At 55.5% G+C, this 12,931-nt stretch overlaps 2 protein-coding genes across 7 annotated transcripts in view; one reads left to right on the top strand and one right to left on the bottom strand.

Annotated features, from left to right (window-relative positions):
* Positions 1 to 736: 736 nt before the first annotated feature.
* Positions 737 to 10,680, bottom strand: GSTZ1 (glutathione S-transferase zeta 1). Of its 5 annotated transcripts, none has more exons than XM_029238404.1 (9): positions 10,564 to 10,680; positions 7,611 to 7,662; positions 5,717 to 5,784; positions 5,094 to 5,174; positions 4,598 to 4,723; positions 3,510 to 3,588; positions 2,914 to 2,966; positions 2,080 to 2,129; positions 737 to 1,309 (listed from the first exon to the last, which is right to left on the bottom strand). In XM_029238404.1, exons 3-9 carry the CDS (start codon positions 5,765 to 5,767, stop codon positions 1,183 to 1,185), a joined length of 567 nt encoding a protein of 188 aa, XP_029094237.1. In that variant the 5' UTR covers positions 5,768 to 5,784; positions 7,611 to 7,662; positions 10,564 to 10,680; the 3' UTR covers positions 737 to 1,182. The 5 variants fall into 5 exon arrangements, with proteins under 5 accessions (XP_029094237.1, XP_029094236.1, XP_029094235.1 ...); XM_029238403.1 differs by lacking the exon at positions 10,564 to 10,680 and adding an exon at positions 10,442 to 10,538; XM_029238402.1 differs by lacking the exon at positions 10,564 to 10,680 and adding an exon at positions 7,966 to 8,848.
* A 46-nt stretch (positions 10,681 to 10,726) lies between these two features.
* The window catches only part of POMT2 (protein O-mannosyltransferase 2), a 47,863-nt gene continuing 45,658 nt past the window's right edge, over positions 10,727 to 12,931 (top strand). For both annotated transcript variants that reach the window (XM_029238399.1, XM_029238400.1), the window contains exon 1: positions 10,727 to 11,187. In XM_029238399.1, coding sequence (XP_029094232.1) covers positions 10,940 to 11,187 — 248 coding nt within the window. In that variant the 5' untranslated portion in view covers positions 10,727 to 10,939. The remainder of the gene's footprint in view (positions 11,188 to 12,931) is intronic.

The raw sequence follows: 12,931 nt of genomic DNA, 5'->3' as shown, positions 1-12,931 counted from the left end.
GGGATGAGAGGGGAGAACTAGGTGCTCTGGCATTGGAGCTAAAGAAAAGGGACTCATGGCCAAGAAAGGTGGCTTCCACTTGGACCAGACACATCTATCTTAATTCCTTGTTTAAACCTCAGCTACACAGGGGAAATGAAATCTCACGTAGGGAACATAAATGTCATCTTGTTTCACTCCCAGAAGTGACCCGCATCTCCCTACAGTATCTCTGCCCGAGGTGATCCTGGTGCTGGCTGAGCACTGCCAGGCATGGGGACCTGCTCCCTCCAGGGCAGCCCAAGGTAAGCCTCCTGCTAGCTCGGTCGGTAGCTGTTCATACTGCCCACGGAGGAGCCTGCCTCCAGCTCCCAGCACCGCTCACACGTGGATGTAACCTAAGCACCTAACCCTGAGGCTGGTCCAGAGAACGCCGCCCCTGAACGTGAGGGACTGGGCCGGGAGGGCCAGCGTCTCCTCAGCGCTGCCGTGGAAGTGAGCAACGGGACCACTCGCAGGGCAGGGCACTCAGCTGGTCGCAGGAGGCTTTCTTTCCTGCTTCTTATACCTGTTCTCTTCTGGATCTTGTCTGATTTTCTCAGGCAGGCTTTTGGGCTTATTTCTCTTCCTTGCCCTTAGGTCCCAGGGGCCAGGCCAACCACAGGGTGGGCAAGTGGCTGGCTGGCTTTCTCTCCTGGTCCAGACACAGAGGGATTCCAGCTAGGAAGAGTGTTCACCTTCTGGAACCCAGCTCAGCTTTAAGTGAACAACCCGGAGGCCTGGGATTTAGTTTAATTACCAGATTTCAGTGTGGGCATTCTTTGGAATCAGGTACAGTCGAGGGGACGGGAAGAGGTGCTCAGACTTCCTCATGGCTCTCTGGTAAACTCGGCATACGTTTTAGTCTACATTCACTTCATCTTCATGACTGCCCGCGACACAGTCATGAAGACTTCCTGCCTACCCGCCTCCCGGCATTCTCCCACCCCATTCTGCCCGCACGTGACAGATGAAGGGGCTGAGGCAGAAGGAGTTTCAGTGGGAAGGCAAATCCAGGGCCTAGAGTTCAAGTTCAAGGGCTAGGAGTTCAGGTCTTCCGCCTCTCCAGTTAAGGCTCGCTGGCTTCCAGGCCTCTTCAGCCCATGCAGCTTCTGCTCCCGCACCCGCTCCCGGCCCCTGCACCAGTGGGGCGCGGTTTGAGAGCTAGGCCCTCAGCTCAGGAGGTGTATCTGGCTGCCGGCAGGGGTGAGACACTTGGAAGGCCTCCAAGGCCAGCAGTGACTTGTTGATACGGCTGATGGTAGGGTAGGGAGTGAGATCCACCTTGAACCTGTGGCAGAGAAACATCCACCTAAGCCAAGGTCTGCAGGGGCCCAGGGAGACTGCCCTGCAGGCGATGGGGGAAGCACAGAGGCAGGGCTGGATGAGGTCCCTGGGGCTGGCCAGGGAAGGCCTAGGAAGGCAGCCCTGCCAGGTTGGGGGTCCTTGTTCACAGGTAGCTCTCTGGGGAGGGACAGTCTTGTGCAGTATCGTCTGGCATCTCAGTTTCCTACTGCTCCTATTCCAGGCCATGGCTATCTATACAACCTACTATGTGTAAGGCCAGTGCTGGGCATTTATATACAGATCATCTCCTCACCCATGTCATAAGCTTCTCAGGCGCAGGGAATGTGTCACACATTTCCATACCCCTAACAGTGCCCAGCACGATGCCTTCCACAGAGAGGTTCCCATCCGTGCCCTCCTGAAGGGCTGATGGAGCAAAGCAGAGGCAGAGCTCACTGCCGGGCACAGACACACCACGTCTGGGGAGAGCAGGCTCTTGGAGTGGACTCTTGCAGGGGCGTCCACCAGGTGACACGCCTCCTCTTAGGAGCGGGGGCTATGCGGTATCACCTGGGCTGCAGTGGGCATGGGAAGGGTGTTACACCGGCTTCTGCCTGTCTCTTACGGCCACAGTGGCTGCTGGGGGCAGTGGGGGAGAGTCTGCGTGAGATGCTACCTCAGTCAATGAAGTCAGGGCCTGACTGTAGGAGGGAGCTGGGCATTTTGAGGGGAGGAGCCAGGAGGAAGAGGGAGGGTGGCAGGGCTCTCTCTTACCTGTCAGCATTTGCCACCTGAGGCGCTAAGCACAGATCAGCCATGGACACCTGCAAAGAGGGTCGGGCGGGCTTGCATCAGGGTGCGCACCCCAGACTCCCACCGGTGACAGCACTGGGGTGCTGGCCCCGGCATTCCCCTCTGCTTCTGGCTCTTCTACACCACCCCCACTGCCCCACCCCCTCCTCATCTCCCCGGGCTGGCTGGGTCTGTCCCTGCAGCTGAAGCGCTTCTCCCAGGCTACAGTGCAGTTGCGCTGACAACCAACTCTGTGGGTAGCCAGAGAAGGCTCGATTGCCTTAGTGGATGTTACTGTGCTTGTTCAAAATTGCCACCACAGGCACTTAGTGAGGGCTCCCAGCAGGGAGGGAAAGCCTCTGGGTGCGGGTGGGGGACTCTGGAACCAGAATTACCATAGAGCCAGGGCCTTAGCCTGTAGGAGTCAAGGGCACCTGAATCCTAGAATCCTAGCATTGGAAGGGAATGGAGACATCACCTAGTCTGATCCCTCATCTGATGGCTGGACCACCTCCTCATCTCAGAGATGAGGTCTTCAACTTGAATACCTCCAGCAATGAGAAACTCACTTCCTCTTGAGGCAGCTGACCAGGAAGGGGCTGAGAAGCTCCCCGTCAGCTAACTTCTGCTTAACGCAGAGAGGACGACCTTGGGTTGCTGACTCCCCACCCTTGCTACAGCTGCCTCCTCAGGAAGCTCTCTGAGCTGTGCCTGCCCTGGGCTGGAGGGAGGTAGCTGAGTCTAAGTGGAAGACAGTGGCAGCCTGAGGTAGGCCTGAGGGAGGAGGCCACCCCCATGGGCCTGGGGAGAGCTTACCTCATCTCCCACACAGTACTTCCCCGCTGTGCTCTGCAGGATCTGCTCCAGAGCTAGAGGGAAGCAACATGAATACTCTAAGGGGAGAACAGCCTTTCTGGGCCTTGGTGCATAGCTATGACATGGCAGCTAGCTGAGTGGCAGGCTGGAGTGTGTGCTAGAGGGAACACGGCAGTCAGATCTGGAGAGAGGTGATGGGCACATGGGGATAAGATGATGCCTCCCTGTGCTCTGCAAGTTCAGCTACCATTCCCTCCTCTGAGGGGACAAGGCCTGCCACTGGCCAAGGCAGCAGTTCTCACACCGATGTGCTGACACTTTGCTGGCCCTGGCTTCCTGCCTGGAGTGGGCAATGGAGCAGAATTGGGCCATCCATCTCCAAAAGGCCTCAGGCATGAGGTTCCCAGAAGTGCCAGGGGTTGAGGCCAGGTTGGATTCTGCCCAGTCCACTGCCTCCTCGGACCTGCCCCCCCGCCCCATCCATGCCACTGCCAAGGCCAAAGAGCCCAGGAGGCTGCCAGATGCCAGGGCCCCCAGTGTGAGGGCCATTTCTCTAAGAGGTCACCAGGGGGCAGCTCACAGGGGCAAGGACTCACCGTTAAAGCCAGAACTGATGGCCTGCTGGGCCCAGGTCAGCTGGTTCTCCTGTCCCACTTGCTTCAGGACAGACAGGTTCTGTGTAGCCCAAGAAAAATCTGGGATGAGCTTTGGGAGCCAGGCTGAGCCCGCGCACTCAGCCAAGTCCCCTCAGGTGAGCTTGGTTCTCATGTGTCCCTGGCTGTACACCTGTCCTACCCTGGACCCTGTGAGCTCCCACCCTGTGGGCCCTGAGGTGGAAGGGAGGTGATGATCCCAGAGGCCACTTTCTCTGGCTGCCCTCGTGGCCCCTATCCCTCTGGCAGAGATGTGTAAGGGTGGAGGCACAACCCAAGGCCTCTCTCCATTGCATCCAATGCTTCTCCCTGACATGGTCCCTTGTGAGGAGAGGGAGTGTGACACAGGGTTGGGGAGGGCAGCATGGGGGAGGCACATAGGATTGCCTTTCAGGAGATTTGGATGTCTGTCTGCTTCAACTTCCTCTGTTAAAAAAAAAAAAGTGACATGGGGCGGGGGGCCACAGATACACAGTCGGGGGTCTGTCACACTTAGGGTGACTCTGCAGTCACTCCACCTTTCTGGAGCTATTTCCTTACTTGCAAAGTCAGGGATTAGCACAGATGAATTTTTTTTTTAAAACAGATGAATTGTTTTAATACTTTTTTGTTTTACCAGTGAAAACTTACCAAAAAAATCTTAGGAGAATCCCAATCTATGACACAGAACAGGTGAAAGGAAGGCTGCTCTGGTTAAAGGCGGGAGGCGGGGACATGCGCTGCTCAGCCTCTCCCTGCCACCTGGCCCTTTCCCCACCTTGGCAACTCAACTACTGACGTGTCCTTGGAAACCTGGGGCTTCCCAGAAGGCGGCTGGCGTCCCAGGGAGTGGATGCTTTCTGGCCTCCCTCCTCCCTCTGCCACAGGGGCCAGGGCCAAGCCCCTGAGAATCCCCTCTGTCCTCCTGCCACCCCGCAAGGCACCTCACGGTGGGCTGGCCAGGGTGCGCGTGCATGCGGAGGGGAGAGTGCATGCGTGTGGGGATGCGAAGGTGAGAGGCGTGTGAGGGAGAAAGCGCACGGGAGCTGCACCTGCAGGGGCTGGATGCCGCTGGCCAGGAGGTGGGAAATCATGCGCACGTGGGCCCTCTTCTTTGGGTCCTGAGGCAGGAGTCGCGGCGTGGGCCGGGTCTCCTCCAGGTACTCAATGATGGCCAGCTGTCCGGAGGCGAGCCGTGAGGCAGGGACCATGGGGGGACTGTAAACTCCTCTTCCTCCCCCACTTCCAACACCACCATCGTCACCACCCCCCTTCTTACCCTTCTTACCATCCTCCCCTTGAGCCCTGTGAAGCCAAGAGGCTCCCCAGGAGGATGAGATCATTTTGGACCCTTGTTCTACAGAACTTAGTCCCCCATATGCTTGAGTCTCCCTTCACTTCCCAAAGCAAGCAAGCAACCTTCCTCCCTCCCCCACTCGTCCCTGCTGAGAGCTGGGTGCCCTGGGCAGACACAGGCAAGGAAGAGCTACGAGGTCCTCTTGCTCAGGGCACCACGCTCATGAGAGGCCTCCCAAAGCCGCCACTCACTGACTGGCCAATGGTGATTCCATCAATCTTCAGGGCTGGCACCTGCTTCATGGGATTCAGGGCCTGGAATTCTTCAGAGAACTGTGGAGACAAGGCCCTGGTGGACTGGCAGCCTGGCCTGAGCTGGCTAAAGCAGAGTCTGGCAAGCAGGAAGCCCTTCGCCTACTGCCCACCTGTACCTCCCTCCCCTGGGAAAGGCCCTGGCTCCTAGGCCCAGGGTGACACCTGGGGGATCTGTGAAGTATCCTGAACCCCAGTGGCTGCTGAGATACAGGTTTCATCCCAGTGGCCCAGCTATGTGCTTGTCCCTGCACCTTATATGTGGTCAAGGCACATCCAGAGGGCCTGGCATGCGGCGAGGACCCGCTCACCACCCACACTTCTGGAGCCAGACATGGAGAGGCCAGGCTGTGGTGCGGAGCCTGGAACCTGGGCCCTTCCCATGGCTCCTCTTGCTGCACAGCTGGCCGCCCTGTCCCACAGGGCAGGGCCAGCAGCCTCCTCTGGCCATGGGGACCACAGGGCGCATGCTCATCTCTTGCCTGCAGAAGTCTGCACCCCCTGCCGGGCCCCTCTCCAAGGCCTCTAACTCCTACATTGTGGCCTGGGGGCAGCCTCCTTACCTGCTGCCCCCCATCCTTTGTGAGGTTGATGGTTATCATCTCATAGTCCATGTTTTTCAAGGCCAGAGCTAGGAGAGACAGCAGACAAGTCAGTGACAGCCTCTGACCACACTTCCCAGGGTGACGAGAGGGAAGGAGGCTTCTTTCTCCACACTGCTGGGTAGCCCTGTCACCTTCTTCCCAACTTCCTGGATCACCACCCGCTCCCCTACCCCAGGGCCATGATGCTCTGCCTCTCTTGCCCCTGGACTCTCTGTATCCCCAGCGGACCTCTCATGCCTCTAGGTGTTGCTATGAGGGTGTGTGCCCTGGCCCGCTGACGGCTCCTGGAGGACAGCAGGGAAATGTCCCCTTCAACTCTGCCCCTGGCAGGGCCTTACCCAGTGGCAAGCAGGGCTTATTTGTTGGAAACATGCAATCATTCCTCCATAAAGGTCATCTGAGGGCCAAGGGAAGGTGCTCAGTGACTACGCAGGGCCCACACAGGCAGAGGACACTCTTGTTCTGTTTAGAGGAGAACCCCTTTCTAATCCATTCTCTCTGTTCTCAGGGCTGTTCACTACAGATCCCAAGGCATCAGGGCTCTCTGGTGACCTCAGCACATCTGCTGTGACTCCCAGTGGCTGGATTTCCTCTCCATCTCCTTTGATGTTTTCCTCCCAGCAAGGTGAGGGCAAAACACTCGGTCAACCCTAGTGGAGGAGACTGTGTGTGTAAGTGTGCACACTTGTGCCTTAAAATATGGCGATGGCCGGTATCAGGCAAATGAGTGAGGGGAGGAGCGCAAGACATGTCACAGTCTGCAGACAGCCCAGGAGATGCGGGGCTCCTCCTCAGCGCCGGTCAGCTCCACCCTGGAGAGTGGAAGTGGTTGGGGCCAGGCAGGAGGCCAATGCATGGTGGCCCTGCAGAGACAGTGCCCACGCTGCTGGTCTGGCCCCGTCAGGGCAGAGGCTCTGGGCCCAGGGAGGGCGTCTTCTTGGAGAAATGTGTCCTCGGGCACCCCAGTGCTCTTGCCTACTGATTCTAGCAAATACCAAGTGACTGTGGGAGGGGGAGGGTCATGAGGATGGCTTCCGAGTCAGGAACAGGCTCCTGGCAGCAGGCTACCTGGGTTTAAATGTCATCACATTCACTTGCTAGCTGTGTGGCCCTGGACAAGTAACGTCAGCCTCTGTGCCTGTTTCCCCATCTGACAGGCAGCACAGGTAGTAAAGAGCATGGACTAGCTGGAGCTAGGCTAGCTGGTTCAGATTCCAGCCCTGCCTCTTACTAGCTACATGATCTTGGGCAAGTTATTTAACCTCCCTGTGCCCCAGTTTTCCCACCTGTACAACGGTGATGATAAGAATACCTCCCTCCCAGGGTTGTTGAGGTTTAAGTGGAGTCATGTACACAAAAACACTCAGCACTGTTCTCTTTCTGTACGAGCTGCTATGACTATGACCTTGGCCGAGGGCTGACTTAAGCTGAGGGACAGAAGGGTCGAACCAGGACTAAACCAGAGGGCCCAGTTTCTCCTTCCCTGAAGCCTCTGGGGTCCACACTGGCCAGCTCTGTTTAATTTGCCAGATCAAATAAGATAAGAACTGAGGAAGGCCAGCTGTTCCCTGCCAGTTACCAAGGATCTCTGGATTCTGTGAGCCTGCCTGAAGCATGGTTGCTAAGGGGCTTTGGAGAGCAGAGTGGGAGAGGTGGCAGGCCCAAGAGAAAAAACACCCCTCCCCCCCTTCCTCTAGTTGGACTTCCGAGGTGGAGGTGCCATTCAAGGCTGAGGGCTCCAGGAGACTGGGGATGCTGTGGCTGGTGCCCTGTCTGACAGAGGCTTTTCACCCAGGCCTCCCTCCACCCCATACCACCCAACTCCAGCTCTCGGTGGAGGTACAGCCCTTACCAATTCGAACTCTCCATGAGCAGGAGCTTCGGAAGTAGGAATAGAGGATGGGCTGAGGAGAGAAGACGAGGATGCATGTTAACCCATGCTTGGTGGGTTCTCAGCCCCAGGAGCCCACTGGAGGGGAGGCAACAGCTCCCAGCCAGGGGTTTCCAAGCCAGCACTGTTTCTTCCCAGCCTGCTAGGCCTCCTTCCTCAGGCCTGCGTCTGGAAAACTCAGGCCAGACTCAGAGCTCTCTGGGTTAGAGGCCTTGGGAGTCATGTGGGGTCCCTCAGCTCCAAACTGTGCCGTCATGCATTCCTGATGTCCAGGGGGCCCCCAAAGGGGCAGCCAGACTGCAAGTGCCCTCCTTACCTTCCTAGATTCAGCCATGATGATGTGGTGACCCTTGGCCTCTCAGGGAATGTCCCCTCCCACAGAACTGCGGGGCAGGGGGAGGAACCCTAAAGGGGTGGATCCCGTGAGCCAATGGGGAAGCTGGGCTAAACAGGCATCAGGAGAACTTTGACTCTGGTCAGAAAGGGCATCTCTTTCTAATCTGCGGGAAGCTTTTTATGCTTCTGGTGGAGTCAGGTCTGGTGTCCTGGGCAGACAGCAGGGCCTGGTTTTGAAGCAGTAGTTCATGTGGTGCAGTGGGCTGGGAGCTGGCATACTGGGAGTCTGGTCCCAGTGCAGGAACTAGCCCCGCATGACTGGGGACAAATCCCTACCTTCTCTAGTCTTCAGCTCCCTCATCTGTAAAACGAAGGGTTGTCCTAAAATGATAGCTTATTTCCTTCCAACAGTGGCAGAAAGACCAGGAAATCTAGTTTTCTGCGCTTTGGTGCCCATCTCTTTCAACATTCCACCCACCAGTCCTCCAGACTCTCAGCTGATCTCATAAAAATAGCATCTGGAAAACTCAGGCCACACTCAGAGGGGGGAACTTTCCTGGCGGTCCAGAGGTTAAGACTTTGCCTTCCAATGCAGGGGGTGTGGGTTCGATCCCTGGTCAGGAAGCTAAGATCCCACATGCCTTGCAGCCAAAAAACCAAAAAACATTAAAAAAAACCCAGAAGCAATATTGTAATAAATTCAATAAAGACTTTAAAAATGGTACACATCAAAAAAAATCTATAAAAAAAAAATAGCTGGGGAATATGCCCACTGACTCCAAAGCTGAGGTCATAAGCTGGCAGCCCACAGTGTTCTGTTTGGTCTATACTGTATTTAAAAATGTTTCAATTCATTGCTAACATTAAAAGTCACATTGTTTCATATACAAATCCTGTTGTCTGTTTTTTCTTAAAAAAAAAAAATCTGGAGATAGTGAACTCAGTTTCCTGAGGAGCAAAATTGATCAGAGCCCATTAATGGCCCCTTTTAGAGAGGGCATGCCCTCTCAGATCTGCCACGGCCCCCACCTCGTCCACTTCTCTCATTTTTGTTACTCTGAGGCCCCTGAAAGCAGCAGGGTGTGTGACCTCTCCTCTAAAGTTTAGGGGACTCACCAAGCTGCTACCTGACCTTGCTTTCATCATCCCTGAACTACCAACTCCATCTTCGACTCCACCTTCTACGTGGGCAAGGGCACAAGTTGGAACCCAGTCCCTCCCAAGTTAGTTCCTGACCCTGGGAGTTCCAGTCTATTCTGAAGGCAACTTTCATGGGGAAAGTGAAGATAGTTCTGGCACAAAGGTCAAGTGATAGGCAGCAGGCGTTCTTGGAGGGAGAAGAGTTCGTAGGCCACAACTGGATGTACCCTGTTCCAGGGTGCATCCCTTTCCTTATTTGGTTAGGCTGGAGGGGCCCCTGGGGCCAAGAGGCAGCTACACTGAAACAGAATGGAACCACTAGAGAGCTGAAGACATCAGCTTAGAATCCGTAAAGAAATGCCTTACCTAATTATTAAATGTTACACCTTTGACCTAGACTAAGGGTGACCACAGAATCACTGTAAATGCCCTGCTCTCAGGTTTCTTATTTATGGGCCATCAGGAGAGCGGTTTCTGATCTTTCTCTTACCAATGATAACTGCATAAACCATCCCATGTTCCTTTTTGCATTTGTAGGGCTAAATTTTAAGCCCAAGTAAAATATCTGTTTCATCACCACTCCTGGAAGAATTGTTTGTAATTCAAATATGGATTGTCACCACTCTAGCAGATTTTATTTTAAAACCATCTCTTACACATGATTTTCGAGAAAGACTCCTAAACTCCTATTTGGGAGTGGGAGGGCTATACACTGTTAAAGTGATGCTATATCCCACCTGATGGGCCTGCCACCTTCCTCTGAGCTACAATAGCTGTTCTCAATCTTTAATAGAGATTGATAACAGTGGTTCTGGGGTTGGTCCTGGGAAATACAAATTAAAACTGGTAATAAGGTCCCCAAGTGATTGTGATGACTGTAAGTGCCACAGTTTCCCCTCACCCCTGGCGCTCTCTCAAAATGCAAACAACCCTGAAAGGCCATTTAACTGTTAAGAACTCCCGGGCCGACCGGCAGGGCTGTGCGGAACAGGGAGACGAGGGACGACGCTCGGAAGCCCTAGCAGATTGAATGGGGTTGGGGGTGGGTGGAGAGAGAGATGAAGAGCAAGGGTACAGCCACCAAACCAAGTCAGGTACTCTCCACGAGGACCCTGCACCTCGCGCCCAATCCTCTCGGGATCACAGGCCACAGCGGGTAGCGCGCAGGTGCAGAGCGGTGCCAGCGCGGCGCATTGCATGCTGGGAGTCCCCGTAGGAGCTGTGGGCGGGGCCGAGCGGCTCCCTTTGACCCCCGCCCCCCAAGATTTCTCCGTGTTTCTAAGAAGAGCCTCTCTCCCCTGATGCGTGACACAGACCTTCCCCACTTGCATCTCGCACTCTGGGCGACCCCTCTTCCAGGCCAGAAAACTTCGCGCCTGCGACTCTCCGAGTCGTCGACGATTCAGGCCCAGTGAGACCCCGACACGTCAGAACTTACGTTTTCGTCTCGGTAAAGCTAGGGCTTGGACTAGAATGAGCTTTAAGGTCTCTTCTAGCTTGCCCCGCCCTACCGCCACGCTCCCACTCCTGGCGCTGCTGGGAATTGCAGTTCCGTGAGCCCGCTTTCTCCCCGGCCCGCCCGGACGTCATGCTCTGCGCCCCTAGCCGCCTCCTAGCGGCCCGGGCGGCGACCGCGCTCCCCTTCCAGCCCAGAGTCCGGGGTAGGGAACTACATTTCCCAGGGACCCCGCTGCCGGCGCAGGGAACTACATTTCCCAGGGCACCCCGAGCCGCCGCTTGGTGACTTATTGGTGGGGCGGCTCGCAAGACCCAGCGTGCTAGCGGGCCGGAGGGCCATCCTGAGGAGGGGAAGGATGCCGCCGGCCGTAGGCGGAGGCCTGGCAGGGTCCGAACTGCGTCCCCGGAGGGGCCGCTGTGGGTCCCAGGCTGCTAGGGCCGTGGGCCCGGACGTGGCCACCGAGGCTACAGCGCGGAGCCCCAAACGGCCTGCTCCGAGCTCGCGGCGCTTCGAGGCGCCCGGCCGGTGGGCTCTGCTGGCCCTGGTGACGCTGATGTCCTTCGCTACCCGCTTCCACCGTCTGGACCAGCCGCCGCACATCTGGTGAGTGATGGGAGGGACTGGGCAGGCACCATGGCAACTGGGAGGGAGGGGCGCGCCTTCTCATTGGTCTGGAGGCACGGAGAGGGCGGGATTCATAGGTGGAGGGGCGGGGCCGCGCTGGAGGTGAAACAGGTTTCTGGTGGTTGGCTCTGCCCAGGTGCAGTCTCCGTGAGAGAAATCTTTTTGCTCCGGTGTGTGTGAGAGTGGGATTTCCTTAGGATCTGAGGAAGCAGTCTTCGTGTCTTGCAGGTTATGCTGCAGCGTCTCACCTGGCTCTCAAATGGTAGCTTTTAAAGGTGCCTTGAACTGACCCAGGAGAATTGGAAATTCTTAGTACAGAATTTCCTAAGGCCTGAGTTCCTAATCTGCAGGATTTCCAGACCTCCACGGAGGGGAACATTCCTATCTGAGTACCACATTCTCGGGAGCCAGAACAACCTGTGTGTCCACGAATGATAACAAGGGTCCCAGGAAGCAGGTCTGGGGGCATCCTGTGAGGATGTATTTTCTTAAAGGCTTTATTTTGTAGGACTAAGGTGCAGGAGTCAAATTTCGTTAAAAAAAGCCTTAAAAAGTCTCCAGCTCGAAGGAGGAAAATTTTTATACAGATTGAAAATGGTTAATTTGTTTGGCCAAGACGTGATACCATGTTTTCTCAGTATCACTGAGGAGAAAGTGTAGAGGTTGTTAGAAATGGAACTCCTTGACTAAAAAGCAAGCAGGCTAACAAACTATCAGGGTTACCCTACTTGGAAGTTAATGAATTAGCTTGTTACTATTTCATGAGTGCTGGCGGAAGATGTGAGACTCCTGGGTCAGAGTCAAAAGACTTATTACTCGTAGCAGAGGAAGCAGGATGAACATCGGCCTATTGGATTCAGTTTCTCATGGCTCCAAAGTCCCACGGGGTGACGCTGTGGGCTCAGATGGATGACTGCACACATTGTGCGTTGCCTTGCAACTAAGGAGCAACAAGCTTGGGGAATTTACAAAAAGCAAGTGTACTTTTTGCCCTGGAGAGAGATGTTACCTCATCTCTCAAGGCTGCTTGGTGCAAACACAACTTTGGGAAATGGCCCAGGTAAAGTGCAGTCAAGGCCCTGCATTCTCTGCATACCCAGCAAGGTGTGTGGAAGTACAAGAGACCCATGGAGGACTGTCTCTCCCAACAGTCTCACTCCTTGATTTTACACTTTCTTGGCTTCTAGCAAATTTTCACATGAATGTGCAACTCCATTGGCTACTCGGATTAACCTGGCTGAGGCAGGGACCCAGTCTGTTTAGTTTGTCTCATACAACATTTAATTAAGGCTACTCTCACCAGGAGTCAAAACAGCAGGGTGGGGCTTCCCTGGTGGCGCAGTGGTTGAGAGTCCGCCTGCCGATGCAGGGGACACGGGTTCGTGCCCCGGTCCGGGAAGATCCCACATGCCGCAGAGCGGCTGGGCCCGTGCGCCATGGCCGCTGAGCCTGCGCATCCGGAGCCTGTGCTCCGTAACGGGAGAGGCCACAACAGTGAGAGGCCCGCGTACCGCAAAAAAAATAAAAAACAAAAAAAACAGCAGGGTGAGGCCAACCTGTGGTGTTAACGTGTGCCCTCCAGGGTGCTGGAGTGGGGTGGGGAGGGACCAGGAAAGTCTTATTTCAGATAGCTGAGATGTAGTCTAAGGCCAGTCTGTTATCCATTATAGTCTGTACACAGGTGTTTAGACTGACCTCTGATTTTTGATGTCACTGCCAATAA

Source organism: Monodon monoceros, unplaced genomic scaffold (assembly GCF_005190385.1).
Source record: "Monodon monoceros isolate NGI ecotype Baffin Bay Population unplaced genomic scaffold, NGI_Narwhal_1 Super_Scaffold_21, whole genome shotgun sequence".
NCBI lineage: Eukaryota > Metazoa > Chordata > Mammalia > Artiodactyla > Monodontidae > Monodon > Monodon monoceros.
This window is presented reverse-complemented; position numbering and strand designations above follow the sequence as displayed.

Bases quoted from the DNA above. Each gene is read 5' to 3' on its own strand.
- GSTZ1 (XM_029238402.1), bottom strand. The intron at 3,589-4,597 runs GTGCAGCTCCCG...TGGGCTACACAG, and splicing joins GCGGCATCCAGCCCCTGCAG to AACCTGTCTGTCCTGAAGCA. The intron at 1,310-2,079 runs GTAAGAGAGAGC...TCTCTGCCACAG, and splicing joins CAGGTGGCAAATGCTGACAG to GTTCAAGGTGGATCTCACTC.